This window comes from Salminus brasiliensis, chromosome 5 (genome assembly GCF_030463535.1).
Source record: "Salminus brasiliensis chromosome 5, fSalBra1.hap2, whole genome shotgun sequence".
In the NCBI taxonomy this organism is placed as follows: Eukaryota; Metazoa; Chordata; class Actinopteri; order Characiformes; family Bryconidae; genus Salminus; species Salminus brasiliensis.
Genome location: NC_132882.1, coordinates 9,103,066 through 9,122,042, shown reverse-complemented (window position 1 = coordinate 9,122,042; position 18,977 = coordinate 9,103,066). Strand labels below are relative to the sequence as shown.

Genomic DNA, 18,977 nt, shown 5'->3' with positions numbered 1-18,977 from the left:
TTCACTCCATGAAATACAAATCAATTAATATATATTCCTTAGATTTATTTTCTGGATTTTCTTTTTAATATTCTGTCTCTCCATGTAAGAATACATCTACCATTAAAAGTATAGAATGATCATGTCTTTATTAGTGGGCCAACGAAGAAAATCAGCAAGGGATCAAATACTTCTTGGACTCACTGTAATTTTGACTAGTCTAATGTTACCATGGATTTACATGGAATCTCACTGTATTCTCTACAACTGTTTTTATTAGTAAAAGATCAATATAAAAGTATGGACACTGTAATTCTATTTAGTTTTAGTAACATTTTAGATATTATTATTATCTAACATGTTAGATATTAAAATAGCAAGCCGTTTAGCCTAAAATCAAGTCATAAGTTTTACTAGTAAAAACTCAAATTCAAGATCTCTGTAATGTAGTTCTTACTAGTAGAGATTCTCATTTCAGCATGAACTACAAATGATCTGACTAATATCAGATCTGCAGATCTATAAATCCATTTTACTATGTTTTACTGTCATACTGGCAGGACGGCATATCCTTCATGTATTTTGTACTAGTCATATGTTACCATGGATTTACAGAGTCTTTTCTACAACTATGTTTTTATTAGTAAAAGGTCAAACAAACATTTGTACACTGTAGTTTAGTGTTTAGTGTTAGATATTAATATGGTAAGATGTTTTAGCCTAAAATCACACCAGTTCTACAAGTCTTATCTCAGTTTCTACTCATAAAACTCAAATTCAAGATTGCAGATTCTCATTTCAGACTGAACTACATGTTTTACTAGTACTAAAATCAGATCTACAGACAAAGACTTTCAGACTAGTCATACTGCCAGCAAGGCATATCCTAAATGTCATTTTGACTAGTCATATTCTACCATTAATTTACATGAATTTTCACTCTCTAATATCATTAATTATATTTTCACTAGTAAAACTGTCACACATCTGTGAATGAATTCTGACTGGTACAAATGCTCATTTAAAACACCTCTAATGTAAAAATATATCGATTAAAGAAACTGCACATATATTAAATTACAACCAGCCAATTCTAAATAGGGTATATTCTATATTAGCATTTGCAATAGTCTGAATTTGTTTAGACATATGCAGACTTTAATATGGGCTTTTTACTAGTTGGAATTACAGTGTTGATACATGACATTACAGGTTTTACTTAATATAAACTGACTAAATGTCTCAAATATTAAAATGAGATTTACTTTCTATTAGTAATAATGTAAACAGCTTGTATTACTGGGGCAATTTAGGCTAAAACAGCAACATTCAATATTAACTGAGTGACCTGCCAGTATTTGTTACAGCCTAGTCAAATGTGTGCTGTGTCTTTAGTGACAGCTGCAACCATTTCTGTCTTTTTCTCTTTTCCTTTTCTGATGTGTTTCAGTGTGTTTACATACTGATATATGTTATTTGTGTATTATAATGGCAAAACGTTGCTGCTTTCAATCCATTTTTCATACAAAATTCAGTTTAATTGTTAATTATTAAATTATTTTTATATATATATATTTACCTTAATGAGGTCCTGAGCGGTTAATTTTGAGTACTTTTTTGACTTTAATAAACCTAGTTAAACTGCTTGTCACCACATAAAGCAATTTATTTAGGTTGAATAGACAAAGTTTTGTAGTGTACTAATAAACAAACTGCATGTTGGCAGCAGAAGTCTAACGGAACTACCTCTGAATATGTATTTTACATATCCACACACTAGTAAAAATTCCTAATAGTAAGACGCTGCTACATACTAATTATACATGTGTTGATAACATGCTATTCAAAATGAATATAAAAAAGGCTTATTGATTGGTTCCCTTTGCTTGTCTATGCATAGCCACCAGATGGCAGTGATGCAACACCTCAGAGAAGGCAGGATCTCTCATGCAGGGCACGGAAAGTGACCAACAAGCGATTTTGCTAAATCACCCTGGATGAAGTCCAGCTTAAGGAATGATATGGATCAGACAATATTGGTGTAGTTGCAGCTGTCCAGGGATGGGGAAACACAGCACAGCACCAATATTCTGTGGCTCATATTAGAACAGAGTTTCCCAAACCACTGATCAAGGCCCACCCCAATCGTGCTGTATCACAGCTCCCGGTACGCCGGCCCAATATTCAGTCTTCACATTAGATGGGTGGTGGTGTGTTTGGAGCATGTGGACCAGCTGGTGAGCCAACAGGACTTATTTACGTTTTGCTAAAGAAAAATGCTGATTATGCAGGATGGTACATAATTAGTTTATATTTATTATTCATGTGATTAAACAAAGACGTACAATAAACAAACAATGGACATAATTCACTGTCACCCAACTCTGCTGAGTTTATTATATTATTTCAGTGATTATATTAATATATTAAGGCCCCAATCGGAAATGAGTCCAAGTGCCAGCTTCTAGTAATCTTTCATACAGTGCTGAACACTGTTTCCCAATTCTGGCCCTGAAGATCTACCGTTCTGGATGGCTCCAGATGCCTCTGACGGCCTTCATTACCTGGGTCAAGTGTGATAGATTAGGACTGGCACTATAATCCAAAGAGTGGTACTTTATACTATACGTACAAAAGTATCCAGACACTCCTTTTAATGAGGGAGTTTAGCTACTTCATGGTGCACCTATTACTAATACAGGCATTTAGCTGCACAGCTTGTTTAATCGCCATAGAAAAGCACTGCCAGTATAACCTGGAAGCTGTGGAGTCTACAGTCACCATGCACAATGCCAGTTTCATCTATAACTGATCATCCATTATCCATACCTGACCTCATTAATGCTCTTATGGCTAAATGCCATTAAATCTTCACAGCACAGCACAGTGTAATGCCTTTGCAGAAGAGACTCCCTATTATTACCCTTAATTTCAAAAGCAACTTTGGAGGAGAAGGTGTCTACAAACCTTTGTAGGTATAGTGTAGATCACCAGGACCTGGATTGGGCATGCCTGCCTCAAGCCATGAGAAGGCCATGGTTATGGGGAGTCATGACTAGAGCTTCAATATGAACAATCTTGTCTGTTAAATGTGCAATTATTAATTACTTGTGCGCGTGTGTTCCTCTCTTAGCAGCACATCCGAGGAGGTGAAAGCATATATATAGTATAGTATAGTATAGTATAGTTAGTACACCATTGGCTCTCCTTGACATCTCAAACACTAAAAGACTTTATCCAGGGGGAGAAAATGTCAAGTGCTTGGGGTCCCTTCAACTGTTATTCAAAAGTTTGGGCACTTTTTTTTTGTTGTTGCTTTTTTTTAGTGAAAAAAGTGAGTAAATCCTAAATATGTCCTTTTTCTGCACATTTTACAGTATAATTTGTTTATTTACTGAATACTAAGAAAAAACTACAGATAATTTACCATAAACCATTCTACATGCCACATTTGTACTTTTTCTATTTTTTTTTTTTTTACAATATGTTAATGTGAATTAAAAACATGAAGAAATTGTCTGCAGGCAATTTCTATAATTCATATTGGTATATCCAGTGAGAAAGTCATAATTCTGATGCAACATTAACACTATACACTGATCGGCCAGAACATTAACACCACTACTGAAAATATTGAAAAGGTCCCCCTTGTGCCGCCACCACAGATCTGACCATTCAAGGCATGGACTCCACGAGACCTCCAAAGGCATCCTGAGGTATCTAGAACCAAGATGTTAGCAGCAGGTCCTTCAAGTCCTGCAAGTTGTGAGGTGGGGCCTCCAAGGATTATATCAATGAGCCTCGCATCACTCTGTCGGACTGTCTGACTCAGAACTGACTGTTCACTTGCTGCCTAATATACCCACCCCTTCACAGAAGCCACTGCAGATGAAGGTAATCAAGGTTTTTCACTTCACCCTCAGTGGTGCTGATATAATGGCTGATCGGTGTATAGTAGTGATTCTGAGGTCTTATTAGGGTTAAATGAATAGAACACTACAATTAACATGCTGTATGTTATGGCTGTGATGAACCCCACAGTAAACAATGTACAATGTACTGCTGAACCGTGACTACTGTGGACTGTGCTACTGTGACCAAAGTACTGTCCTTTCTTTTTAATTAAATCAATAGCTTGAGCAGTAAAAAGACCTGGCATCTGTAAAAACACAGGCTTGTTTGCATATTTAGGTATAGTAAAAGCCAAAAGTGCATGATGGCTAACATAGGATATGTAGTACAGCCCTATGTCCTATCAAACAATTTTTTGGAAAAGAAAAAAAGATGTTTAGACTTCAGAGAATCGATGTTCCAGCATTGTATTTCCATTTGGTTTTTGTTTTAAAAATGACCATGTTAGGTTTTAAGGCCCAAATCAGCTTCTATGATGCGCTCTCTTCAAATACTTCTACAATTACTGAGCTTTTCACATATAGTGTCAAATTTACCCCAATGTCATGCAACTTGTAAGCATATTACATAATTATATCCACACAATGACACATCAGACAGTAAGGGAAAATTTCGAGTACATCTAAAAAATATAAGTCTCAGGGTAGTGCGACTACATATTCCTCTGGATATTAATAACAGTGTTCAAAATTTGTGGGATAAATGTGAGACATACATAATGACAAAAAAGCCTTCATTAAATCATAGCTAAAAATAATAATAATACTAAAGCAATCCTGAAATGTATTCTTGGTGTCATTGTTCAGCATGTATGTACTATAGAAGTGGGATAAACCGGTCCAAAAGTCCACTGAGGAAAAACCTGAAGGTCTGTTATGCGTCCTCCTCTGCTGTGTATATACGGTACATCAATGTGACGATCGCTGCAGCAAGGGCAGGTATCAACCAGTTGGACCACCAGCTTTAACACAGGACAAAATGCAAACACAGAGCCGTTAATAACTTTCATTTGAATACTGAACACCCTTAAAGAAGAAAAAGGTTCTGAGAAGTGTCTTTCTGGAAATGCCATAGAAGAGGAATGTACAGTTCTTTATGGAACCATTTGGTGAGTTGTGAGACCATGCCATCAGCATGTGAGAATATGAGAGGATACTGCAGAAGAGGGTTAACTCAAGAGAACTTTGAGCTAGAAGGTCAGAGCACTTTCTGATAAGTGCCGCTAGGATTAAAAGATATGGCGGAGTTAAAGGGAAGTGACAGGGTGGTAACAGGTTGCGAAAACCTTGCCGTCAACATGTGGACATGGTAGAGGTGGAATTTAAAGGCGTTAGATTGGGAGGAGAAGGGGCTTCAGGCATGTTCCTCCTCACAAAAAAACAGTTATTTCACAACTCCACTTTTTGTCAATGAGATTTGCAAGAAGGTAGGGCCCCATACATATTGAAGTTCTACACAGGGCTACAAAACCACAATGGGAAACAGAACGGAAGCGTTATTTTGCAATCTCTGTTATCAGTCAGGAACGTTCCAAGTTTTGTAGTCAGTGGATCAATTCTCACTGTGCAGTTCAGGCATTTTTAAATGGAGAATTTGATTTAAAACTCTATTGACAACATTGTAAAACTGTATGCAGACTTAGTTTATTATTACTTCAGCTTTCCATACCATCTATTGCATTATATTAGGCATTATATGCCTTCTATTGCATTAGGCATTATATACCTATTTTTGCATTATATTAGGCATTATATACCTTCTATTGCATTATATTAGGCATTATATACCTTCTATTGCATTAGGCATTATATACCTATTTTTGCATTATATTAGGCATTATATACCTTCTATTGCATTATATTAGGCATTATATACCTTCTATTGCGTTAGGCATTATATACCTATTTTTGCATTATATTGGGCATTGTATACCTACTATTGCATAATATTAAGAATTATATACCTATTATTGCATTATTTTAGGCATTACATACCTATTTCTACATTATATGAGGCATTATATACCTACCATTGCATTATATGAGGTATTATATACCTACCATTGCATTATATGAGGCATTATATACCTCCTATTGCATTATATAAGGCATTATATACCGCCTATTGCATTATATAAGGCATTACATACCTACTGTTGTATTATATTACACATGTCTATGTAAAAGGAACCAAATGAACCAGTTTTCCAATTGTTTCTAACTAGTTTAGGGACAAGTAAGGCCTTATTCATTCAGGATTCTTTTTTTTTTCTGGTGAATTGGGGTAGTATCATTATTACCAAAGTTTCTCAGTGATTTTACTCCTGGCCAGTCATTTTTACAGATTGCACTGTCCTGCGTCAGATTCCGCTGCCTTTCACCTTCCGTAAAACGAGCCGCAAAATTGACTTCAGGTTATGTTAATCCCGTGCTAATTGACATGTGGGCTACATACTCAGTCATATCCTGTAGAAAAGGATTAGTTTATGTCTGTGGAAAACCTCAGTAAAACACCCACAAAAGGACTTCACAGAGGCGCGGCACAGCTGGCAGCTTTAGGCAAGTCATGTGTGTGGGGTGGTGGGTAGAGCACTGGGCTACTGATGACAGGGTTGTAGGTTCCACACCCAAGTATGGCAACAAGCTGCCACTGTTGGGCCCTGAAACTAGGCCCTTAACTAGCTCTACAAATGCAAATTCCATCTGTCTTGTTTTGTGCTGTGCAGCCTATTGCCTTAATACATGCCTTCAAACATGTTACTGTTAATCATTAAACTAAAATTTCATTATTATTATTATTATTATTATTATATGTGAGATTATGAGATTACATGTTTTTGGCAGCTGATAAATTGAGACACTCCCCTCTCCGTCATTTATGCTGAAATTTCTTATCTCATACAAATTGGTCATAAGTTCTTCAGACGTCCTGCAGTAAAAATACATTACTCCTCCTCCCCATGTAAAGCTAATCCCGTCCAAATAGGGCTTTAGTCAGAAGCTGAATGGACGTACATCCAAGTTAAGCCTCCAGAAAGCGTTCTTTTTAGTGCGTAAAGCATGACTAGCAGGAACAGGCATGACTACCCATGTGAACCCACTGAGAAATCTTGAGGTTTTACAGCCATCATGTCAGTTCATGTGAAGCAATGACTAGGCACAGTCTCAAAAGAGGAAATGCCCCTAATGAAGTGAAATTTCAGTGGAGGTTACTTGGAGTCATCACAAGGCTCATCACAAATTCAGCAGCAGTGTGTGGTCATACACATGACTTTTGTAAAATGGGACAATTCTCCAGCAAGTAAAATGGCATAATTCTTTTTAGCCTACCTTGTGGGCTCATAAACGGTTGTAACAAGTGACTCCTAAAAAAAAGGAAAAAAGAAAAAACATATAAAAGAAATACTGTTGTAGTAGGTTTCCCTCTTCTAATACCCATGACTGCTTTGCAAAATGATTAAGATGTGCTTATACACCAGCACAGCATGCATATATTTATATATTTAACAAACCCGATATTATGCAAGTGTCAACACTCACCCAAATGTATATACACTATATAAGTATTGGGACACCTGCTCATGTATTGTTTCTTCCTAAATCAAGGGTATTATCCAGCCTTTTGTTGGACTAATTGTCTCTACTGTCCAGGAAAGAAGGCTTTTGAGTAGATTTTTGAGCACTGTATGTGGGGATTTGATTGCATTCAGTGACAAGACAAGTGACAATGTTGGATGATCACCACCCCCAACTCATGCCCAACTTTAAATACAATTTAAAAGTACACACAACTTTTACTATTACTAGAATATTTGTGCTATGTCATCACTGTCAAAATGGCATTCCCATTTTTGCTGTTTTCACTTTTTGACATAATGTGAATTTGGCAGTTGTTCTTCACATTGTGTCAAAATTTCATGATGAATGGACCAATAGAAATGCTTCAAAATGACTTGGAATAAAATCTTTTTACACTGACTCATACTGAAAGCTCCCTTTCCATTGAAAAAGTTCTCTTGTCCTTGTAAAGTTGCCTTTTGGAGATACATGGTCTGTGTGTGACAATGACATGATATTCTCTATTGTATATTTAGTATTTGTGGTATTTTGACCCCACTAATAATTCCTGAATATCTGCAATTAGCAAATACAGACCCTAATTAGAAGTCTGAAAATGGTGGTAGTCCAGAGCCAGAACTGGGAAATATTTATACAACAGATATTTGATACAAAAAAAAAAAACAAAAGAAATCCAAGAAAAAAATGAAGAAGAAAAAGATTTACACACCGGAGGTTTGGCGATCTTATGTCTGTCTTCCTGGATGGGAGAAAAAGAGAGAAAGAGAGAGAGAGAATGAATACGTGTGAGAGGTACTGACAAAGACATTGGGTCAATGCCACTTGCCACCAAGTACCCATGTTTGCTTTGTACATAATCCAGCACATGGTCTGAGAGGTGGTGTTGCAAGAGAATGGGGAGAGGGAGGTTTAGCATGTGCATAATGCAGCGTAAGTCTGTCAAAGCATGTGAAGTATTACATTCAGCCCAGTGAACACAGCCCTTTTAGGCCCAATAAAATGGATAAATGGATTCCAGGTAGCGCCTCAATCCCTACAGGTCATATGAAACATCTGGTAAGACATAAAGTTATGCCTCTCGCCACACCCTAATGTTTGTCTAGCATAGCAACATAAGCATGGTCTTCATCAGTGAGTAGGCCAAGGCTCATTCCTAGATTACAGAAGACAATAGAGAATGTAAAAATGCTCAGACTGAGTGAAACTCAGTTATGCCTTCATGACTGGCTGTGTTTTGCACTAGGGCTGGGTGATAGGGTGTATATTGTGTATCTGGTCAGCACTTCTACAACACGGAACTGCAATTATCAAATACTGACCAATTATTGGGAGCCTGTCAGTAACAATACAAGTGCAGTAACTGCATCGACTGCATGGTAATAAGTAGCCTGTTTCTTCTTAAAGCAACATTATGTAGAAAATAGTACAACAAAATCATGGTGAGGCTCCGCCGACTTGTAATAGAGAATAGCTTCTCTATGGTTGATACTCTGGGCTCGGCACGCTGCTCACTGCACTATGAAACTCGAGTCATAGTTGTGTAAAATCCTGTAAGACTACTTAAGTCTGTCCACATGCTTCTTTCACATTCAGATACTGGTACTGTAATTCTTAGCTTATCAGAAGCGTACGTGTAAAGCGTGTCCTTTAGTGGCAGCTCAAAGGTGACTTATGGCTACACAATAGCCACTTAAGTAGAGATGCCCTGGAAGTTGGATCCTGGGCTGGATTTACACTTTCTGTAGCTCAGGATCTTCATTCTGCTTACTTTCAGATACTTCTTACCTGAATTTTCAGTTAAGCATCAGCAGACATGCCCTGACATTGGGAACAAAATCCTGAGGCCGATTTTCACTTTCCAGACCTAAGTTTACAACTGAGCTGCAGGCAGTTGGTACAAAATCCTGAGGCCGATTTTCACTTTCCAGACCTGAACTTACAGCTCAGCTGCAGGCAGTTGGTACAAAATCCTGAGGCCGATTTTCACTTTCCAGACCTGAACTTACAGCTCAGCTGCAGGCAGTTGGAACAAAATCATGGGGCGGATTTTCACTTTCTGTAGCTTTGGACCTGAATTTTCAGCTTATTTTCAGGTACCTTTTCTCTGAATTCTCAGCTAAGCACCAGCAGAGCTGCTCAGACAGTTGGAACCAAATCCTGGGGGTGGATTTTTACTTTCTGCCCAGTGCAATTTCTTTCACTCCAGTCCTTGGATTCATGAAGTACATTATTCATATCATCAGTTTGGATCATTGACTTCTGGTGAATATTGCAGAATTACCCTTCTCTAATGTAGGAGGAGCCTGGGAACAAGAAATCCCAATTCTCACATAAAGCTGCTTTGTTATAAATAGCTTGTTTTTGCAAATGTTAAGTAAAAATATCTACTCTCAGATCTCTTTCATTGCCTTAGTAAATGTGGAACTACCTTCTTGCTAAGCTTTGCATGAATTCTGTATCATGACACATCACATTTCACGAAAATGCTGTCTGGGAAATACTGTGATGTTAGATGTTTGCCATGTCACTCTCCGTTAGTTTGCACATTTACAGTGACCCAGCTGATTTTCTAACACATTTTGCTTTGGTAGCTTACTGTGAAACTCAGGAAAGGGAATTCACTTACTGGATGCAGTTCTCCTATGAGCATGCTGCTGGCCATCTCTCTCGCATCTGTCGAATGTCCCACATCTTCAAAACTCTCCGTGGCGTCTCCTCCGGCCTGCTCCCGCAGCACCTCCTCTCCACCTGGGTGCTGGAAAGCCAAACATCCAGTCAGACATTACTACCACCACCAGTCCTCATTAACCAGATTTATTATTACAGTCCTTTACTGACCAACTTAAAAGGACACTGAAAATACACAGGCTTGATCTGTGAAGCAGATGTGATTGGCTACAAACAGAGCTAGGGGTGTGCTTGAAAGTGAGTGTTGTGATTGGCTCAGTTCACCAAGAGTCAACACTGAAATGTAGCCATCTCCTCAGTTACTGCTGGTTCTCTCCATCTGTCCTCTTCCAATCCTCCACATGCTTGTTTTTTCTGTACTAACTCATAAAATGATCAGGATGAGTCATCAGATTTTAGGTATTTCAGGTACAGTGAGGAAATCTGTTTGTGTTCTAGCTGCCTATCCCACCCATTGCCCATTCCCCAGTCCTACTGCCACACCGCGGGTTGCCAGGTACGAAACCCAACGTGCTGCAGCCATTGAAGCGAGTAAGCAACCTGGACCTGGATCATTAGATGCTACACAACCCGAACGAACTTCAGCATTCGTCTAAAAAGTTCAATGAGACGAGAGGAAAACGAGAGTAAATATTGGCAATGCTTTTGATAGATGGAGACAGCTTAGAGCCCAGAGGAACTTCAAGACGGACGCCAAACTGGTGAGCACTGAGCTTCAGCTCAGGTTAGCTAACCATAGCTAGATCATTTATTACAACCACTAGTAGGGATGGGCTTTTTTTGGGGTAGTACTAGTTGTCGCTCATTGTAAAAGTTACTGAACTCGTCTTGTGATCGTTCCTGAGGTTCACTGTCCTCAACCTGGCAGGGCAGACAACTCTCTCCAGTGTTTTGAAACTGGACTGCGGTGGACATTTTGAACTATTGCCGTTGTTTAGTACTTACTGTTCCTTTAAGAAATCAAATTTGTAGCAAAGGTTCTGGATGCAGTGTGCTGCTCACAGGCCAACTCACTGCTGTGTGTTTGTGTGTGTGTGTTCAACAATGAGGTACCTAGGACTGGAGTTTGGGATAATGGATAATGGATGATAGAATATTGCTCATGCATACAGAATCAAAAAGGCAACCCCAGTTTTAGATATTACACTTCAGATCCCCTGGCTCTCTGGTTCTCTCCCAACTAAATCTCTGAAAACTATCCAGTAGGGGTGTAACAGTATCCGCTCTGAACTCTCATGGTACGGATGTTGCATTTCAGTGCATGCAATCAAACAGAAAGCACATGGGTTCCCTACTACAACTACTACACACATAATACTATAATGTACAGACTCATCTTAACAGCGCAGGACTGGCAGGTTAGTAGACAGGATATTAACATACTTACCATTTTTCTACTGACAGGAAGTGATGAAGCATTGCTAGGCCAATTTACACTCAAAAACCTCTGATATCTGAGTAGTATACTACATACTTCATACTCAAAAACGAGCTGGTATTAGTAATTAGTGTGCAATTAGGACACACCCATAGTAATCTACGTGGAAAGACTGACGGATGTAAAGCAAATTCTAAATCTAAAGCTGTTAGACGTTAGAAAGTTAGAAACATGTATCGCTAAGCTTAGCTCATGTTGTTGTTGTAAAAAGGTAAAAGGTAATGGTGCATGTATTTGTCACTGTACAGTGAAATGTGTCCTCCGCATTTAACCCATCTGTGGTAGTGAACACACACACACACACACTAGTGAACTAGGGGCAGTGAGTACACACACACACCCAGAGCGGTGGGCAGCCAACTCCAGCGCCCGGGGAGCAGAGAGGGTAAAGGGCCTTGCTCAAGGGCCCAACAGTGGCAGCCTGCTGAGCCCGAGAATCGAACCCACAACCCTGTTATCGATAGCTCGGCGCTCTAACCACTGAGCCACCACTGCCCTCATATGTTATGTTATTACTGTTGTTGTTGTTTATGTTGTTGTTTTTCCTGCCACTATACAGAGCTCCTACCAAACCGTGAGCTCCAAGATTTTGAGGTGGCTCAGGCAGGCTTGAATCACCTGGGCAACTCCAGGGCCTATGCTGGATTTCCCCCATGACAGAAAACCGCCGCTGCTGCCGTACCCTGCGATTAACAAAAGTTACAAAGCTGATACGTCGGGTCCTGTGTCCTTCCCCCTATAAGTGAATTACGAGGCCGTTAACAACACAAAAATATTCATTTGCCACAGTCGAGCCAACACTGCTGTGCTCTGGACTGACATTATAGGACCTGACCTTGTTTTATTACACAGCAGTGTTCGCCTGCTTTAAGTGTGGATGTAGAATGAATTTACTCACAGATTAGAGAAGCCAGGGGCATTCAGGGAGAAAATGAATAGTGGAAAAAAGACTGACTGTGTTTGGAAGAGTTTGATTTTCACCAGGGAAAAACAGCGGCAAGTCCCATTCATTTCATTTCTGTCATACGGAAATCCTCAGAGATCTTAAAGTTTATCTGAGATTAAGAAGGGTGATTATTAATATCTAGCAATCATATCAATCAGTATACTATTAATATAACATATACATTTACGTCAGACATCTTTTTTTGTTTGTTTTACTCAGGTCCTAATATGTATGCTTTCAAATATTATACTATTTTAGTATAACTGAACGGCCATCTGGCATTATTATTATTATTATTATTATTATTATTATTATTATCATTACCCAGCTGACATAGAATAGTGACGACAGCTGACGTAGATTTTTTTTGTTGATTCTTTGTTGTGATATTAAGTATCCAACATCCAAAGTCTTCCAAACGTCATCTGCAAAACATTTTTATGTATTTAACATCTGCATTCATTCAACATGCTTATGCTGAATGCTTATTCACAAGTATTTGGGTAGGATGTGCTGTCCCACACAGTTTTGTTATATATATATAAAATATGTCATATTTTATACTTTATCACCTCAACATTTATCTTTAGTCACATTTTTCCATTTGAGGTTTTAATAGTGGTTTTAAAAAGCACTGGTTTAGGCTGGGACTATACTGTTCCCAAATCCTAACTAAGACAGCAGTCTTTGGGGGTCTGCTGGGGTCTCCACGGTATGAAACGTGGCTAAAACCACGCAAAAGCAGATGGATGGACATTAACCTCGAACGAGCATTGCCAGAAAGGACATGCAGTACATGACACACCTGCAGCAGTACACCTGGAGCAGTACACCTGGAGCAGTACACCTGCAGCAGTACACCTGGAGCAGTACACCTGCAGCAGTACACCTGCAGCAGTACACCTGGAGCAGTACACCTGGAGCAGTACACCTGGAGCAGTACACCTGCAGCAGTATACCTGCAGCAGTATACCTGCAGCAGTACACCTGGAGCAGTACACCTGGAGCAGTACACCTGGAGCAGTACACCTGCAGCAGTACACCTGCAGCAGTATACCTGCAGCAGTATACCTGCAGCAGTATACCTGCAGCAGTACACCTGGAGCAGTATACCTGGAGCAGTACACCTGGAGCAGTACACCTGGAGCAGTACACCTGGGGTTTCCTCCCCGAGTACAGCAGCAGAGTAAACAGCAGAAGCAAACGCAATTACTACACCAATATGTGTGTGTGTGTATATATATATATATATATATACACACACAGAGAGAGAGAGAGAGAGAGAGAGAGTGAGAGAGAGACGCTGAAGCTGACTCCTTTGTCGAACTCCCCGTTCCACCTTAAACTGCGCTGCAGTGCCGTTGGGCGCATGAAGGCTCCCCACTGTAACTGCTGCACTATTTAAGGTGGACCGGAAAGATCCAACAAGAAGCCAATTCCAGCTGTTTTGGTGAATGATGGAAAAGCTTTTTGGTGAAGTCTAAGTCACAGTAAAGTCACTAACCTCCTCTAGAAACTTGGTGACATCATACACCTTGTGGTTGATGATAATCCACGTACTTTTGAAAGAGTTGCGTTCCTCCACCTCGGACAGGCGGTAGTATTTGACCGTGTCCCCGTGTGCTCCCTTTTCTGCCATTGGTTTCCTGATGTTGCAGGTGTTCGCTACGGACTCGGACTTCACTACCAACCAAATAAAAACACCAAAGTCCAGCAATCGTCTCTCCTCCACTCCTCAACTCCTCAACTCCTCCAGCTCCGTCTTACAATTGTAGTTCCTGACATCGGGAAGAACCGCCCACACCCGCCTGACCTCGTTCTGATTGGACAATGCATCGCTTGCGTTCCTCACCTCTCCGTCCTGATTGGATAAAGGCGCGCCTCTCAAAGCGACGAGGCAAAGGACACGGAGCGGCTGGGCAGAAGTTCACCGAAGTTCACCACCAACCTGCTTCTCACGCAACACGGAAATATAGGGGTACCTTGGAGAAATCGTGTTCTGGGAGGCACGCAGATAATTCAAGTGATTTGTTAAAGCTTCAAACCTGCAGGGCAGCAAATCAGCAAACACTGCATTAAACATGTAGTTACTAAACGTTCATACTTTATACTTTATACCAGCTCTTGACCAACACAAAACAAACACCTTTCAGTAAACGTTTACTAAATGTTTATACTAGGTCTTGACCTCAGGAAACCAGAAAACCCAGTTTACCAAATGTCTGAATCAAAAAGAGCTTTTTGGTAAACATTTACTAAATGTTTATACTTTGCTAGCTCTATTCTACCTGAAAGGGGGCTCATGAAACATTTAGTAAATGTTCATATTAAGTCTTGATCTCAGTAAACCAGAAAACCCAGTTTACCAAACGTCTAAATCAAAGAGAGCTTTTCAGTAAATGTTTACTAAATGTCTATACTTTGCTAGCTCTATTCCACATGACAGGGTGCTCATTAAACGTTTAGTAAATGTTCATACTAGGTCTTGATCTCAGTAAACCAGAAAACTCAGTTTACCAAATGTCTGAATCAAAAAGAGTTTTTTGGTAAACATTTACTAAATGTTTATACTTTGCTAGCTCTATTCCACCTGACAGGGTGCTAATTAAACGTTTAGTAAATGTTTATACTAGGTCTTGACCTCAGTAAACCAGAAAACCCAGTTAACCCAGTGTTTGTATTCTAAATCGAAGACAGCTTTTCAGTAAACGTTTACTAAATGTTTATACTTTGCAAGCTCTATTCTACCTGAAAGGGGGCTCATTAAACATTTAGTAAATGTTCATATTAAGTCTTGACCTCAGTAAACCAGAAAACCTAGTCTACCAAATGTTTGTATTCTAGATCAAGGAGAGCTTTTCTGTAAATGTTAACTATTTGTCTATACTTTGCTAGCTCTATTTCACAGGACAGGACCCTCGTTAAACGTTTAGTAAATGTTCATACTAGGTCTTGATCTCAGTAAACCAGAAAACCCAGCTTACCAAATGTCTGAATCAAAAAGAGCTTTTTGGTAAACATTTAATAAATGTTTATACTTTGCTAGCTCTATTCCACATGACAGGGTGCTCGTTAAACGTTTAGTAAATGTTTATACAAGGTCTTGATCTCAGTACATCAGAAAGCCCAGTTTACCAAATGTTTATATTCCAAATAAAAAGATAGCTTTTCTGGAAACGTTTACTAAATGTTTATACTTTGCTAGCACTATTCTACAACAATTACTAAATGTTTATACTTTGCTAGCACTATTCTACAACATTTACTAAATGTTTATACTAGGTCTTGACCTCAGTAAAGATTTTTGAATCTTGAATTTACACAACACAAGGCAACCATATTCACCATTAGTGTTGAACACAGATGGACTCTGGCCTCTAACCTTCTGGCCTTTACCCATGCATGCAGTGAACACACACACACACACACACACACACACACACTAGTGATCAAACACACACAGTGACAGCAGTGAGCGGTGGGCACTGCCCCACTACACCTCACCGTTGATCTTATAGACCCCTGTATTTTGTTACCAGACCACCAATTTTCCACTTTTTTCCACTACTTCTCAGTAGTTTTGAGAAATTGACCCAGGGAGCAGAGAGCATGAAGGGCCTTGCTCAGGAGTCCCGCAGTGGCAGCTTGCTGAGCCCAGGTAGCGAACCCTTAACCCTGTCATCAGCAGCCTGGTTCTCTAACCACTAAGCCCCCACTGCCCCGCCACACCTCACTGTTGATCTTATAGACCCCTGTATTATTTTACCAAACATTTTTCATTGAAAACAGAACTTTCTCAGTATAAAATTACGGCAGTGTCAAATATACGCATGTTTTATAAAATAAAAAACCTCATGTTTTGACTTTTGAATCATTAAATCATTAAAGTTTTGCTTTATATCTCTGCAGAAACATCTGGAGTAAAATGAATGTCTTGTACTTAATGATTCATTTGACTGGAATGACATAATATCTCAACAGCGAGATACTTTCTAGTAACTGCAAGATGTTGATTATCATCATGACGTGTGTTTTTAACTAAATAATATCTCATAATTACAAGACACTCTTTTTTTTCATATTTACAAGATGTCCTGTCTTAATTATGACATTGTGTGTGTTGTCGTTATGGCGTAATATCTTATAATAAGAATTTTATTGTAATCACAAGATGTCACACATGTTGTCTTATGATAAGTCAAATTCAGAACTGTCAAACAAACACATACACATAATTAACTTAACATAATTTACTTCTTATTTTTAGGAATGTAAGAGTTTATGTTTTTGCATAAATAAATAGAGGTCCCTGACATTGACATCAGAAGTAAAGTGGCATATGCAGCAGTGTACTTATAAAGTGTATGACACTGTACAGAGGTCCCTGAAATGATATAACATCATATAATATTAAAAGATCTGCGTATGATCAGTGCAAATGTAAACTCTTATCAAATATAGACTCTTAAAGTAATAATATTATTGTTATTAGCGAAATATTATTATTGTTCTTTGGCTCCGATTTAATTAGAGAGGAAATATAGGTTAGACATATGAATAGTACTCTATGTGAGAAGATTTTTCTCATTCATTTATGGATGTAAATGTAAATTTCCACGTTTTATGAAGTTTGTATGTAAGGGAAAGTAACAGTATGAGCTTATTTATGAGGGAAACTGAAGGGGCTCCTGAATACAGCTAACTGCACACTAGCTAGCCACCCAGCTCACTTTAGCCTCAGGAAAGAGCAGCAGCTGCTATTAGATGGATAACTTTAGTGAAATTAGGTAAATAGGTCTTCAGAAACCCCCTCGTTGCCTTATATATTCATCTAAACTCTTTTTCTCACCTAAATTCACTTAAGTAGCTCTAGAGCTAGCTAGCTAGGAGGCTGAGCTCGCTAGTGCTAGCTTGACTATGCTATGCTAGCTATGCTAGCTATAGCTACTCCACTAACTAGCTGGTTGACTCTCTTGGGCAGGTTTTCATGCTTGTAGACTACATAAACCATCAGATTTAGGTGAAAGGGGAAGCTGTAGTGGTCAAGAGCTTAACCAGTCAATCAGCTTGACCAGGGGTTGACGATATGAGGATTGTACCTTACAAACTGATGGACATAATATAGCTATATATAGCTTCCCATTAGCGTTACCTGGCTGACAGGCTACACAACACTACTTCTGTTTACGGCTGAACGTTAGCTAACGTTAGACCACAGTGATAATATAACCCTAATTAACTTAAGGTTAATTAACTTAATTATTAACTTAATAGGCTACCTAGCACTAGTACGCAGAAGCTATAGCTGGCTAGCTAGCCTATAGCTAGCTGTCTGCTTGTCAACTAATGTTTGTGTTTTAAACACAGTGATAATATAACCCTAATTAAGGTTAATTAACTTAATTAGTGCTAGCTAGGTAGCTAGCTAGCTAGCACTAGTATGCAGAAGCTATAGCTGGCTAGCTAAGCAGCTAACATAGCATAGCTATCCTATAGCTAGCTGTCTGGCTTGTCAACTAATGTTTGTGTTTAAGCAAACATTAATTAAGTTAATTAACCTTAATTAGGGTTATATTATCACTGTGTTTAAAACACAAACATTAGTTGACAAGCCAGACAGCTAGCTATAGCTAGGATAGCTAGCTACGTTAGCTGCTTAGCTAGCCAGCTATAGCTTCTGCGTACTAGTGCTAGCTAGCTACCTAGCTAGCACTAATTAAGTTAATTAACCTTAATTAGGGTTATATTATCACTGTGTTTAAAACACAAACATTAGTTGACAAGCCAGACAGCTAGCTATAGGCTAGCTAGCCAGCTATAGCTTCTGCGTACTAGTGCTAGGTAGCCTATTAAGTTAATAATTAAGTTAATTAACCTTAAGTTAATTAGGGTTATATTATCACTGTGGTCTAACGTTAGCTAACGTTCAGCCATAAACAGAAGTAGTGTTGTGTAGCCTGTTAGCCAGGTAACGCTAATGGGAAGCTATATATAGCTATATTATGTCCATCAGTTTGTAAGGTACAATCCTCATATCGTCAACCCCTGGTCAAGCTGATTGACTGGTTAAGCTCTTGACCACTACAGCTTCCCCTTTCACCTAAATCTGATGGTTTATGTAGTCTACAAGCATGAAAACCTGCCCAAGAGAGTCAACCAGCTAGCTGGTTAAACTGTATGAGCAAGGTGGTTGACCAGCAAGACCAGTTCGCCCACATTCGTCCACCAGTATGACCAGCTTCGGTCTATCAGTTGGTCAAGCTGTTTTCACATGGATGGCCTTGACCTGGCCACCTTGACCATCAAGGTCCAGTTTAAAACAGTTGTTAAACCAGCAGAAGTTGGTGTTGAGCTGGATGGGTCAGCAGGAATTTATGTATAGCTTCAATTTTGGCATAATTCTGGTAAAATGCAATTTCGGGATATCCTAGACCGA

At 39.0% G+C, this 18,977-nt stretch overlaps 1 protein-coding gene across 1 annotated transcript; it reads right to left on the bottom strand.

Annotated features, from left to right (window-relative positions):
• Positions 1 to 2,281: 2,281 nt before the first annotated feature.
• cyb5a (cytochrome b5 type A (microsomal)) lies at positions 2,282 to 14,316 on the bottom strand. Its single transcript, XM_072678705.1, has 5 exons — positions 14,046 to 14,316; positions 10,096 to 10,224; positions 8,179 to 8,208; positions 7,221 to 7,255; positions 2,282 to 4,852 (listed from the first exon to the last, which is right to left on the bottom strand). The coding sequence occupies exons 1-5, from the start codon at positions 14,178 to 14,180 to the stop codon at positions 4,765 to 4,767; spliced, it is 417 nt and encodes a 138-aa protein (XP_072534806.1). The 5' UTR covers positions 14,181 to 14,316; the 3' UTR covers positions 2,282 to 4,764.
• Between the last annotated feature and the right edge of the window lie 4,661 nt (positions 14,317 to 18,977).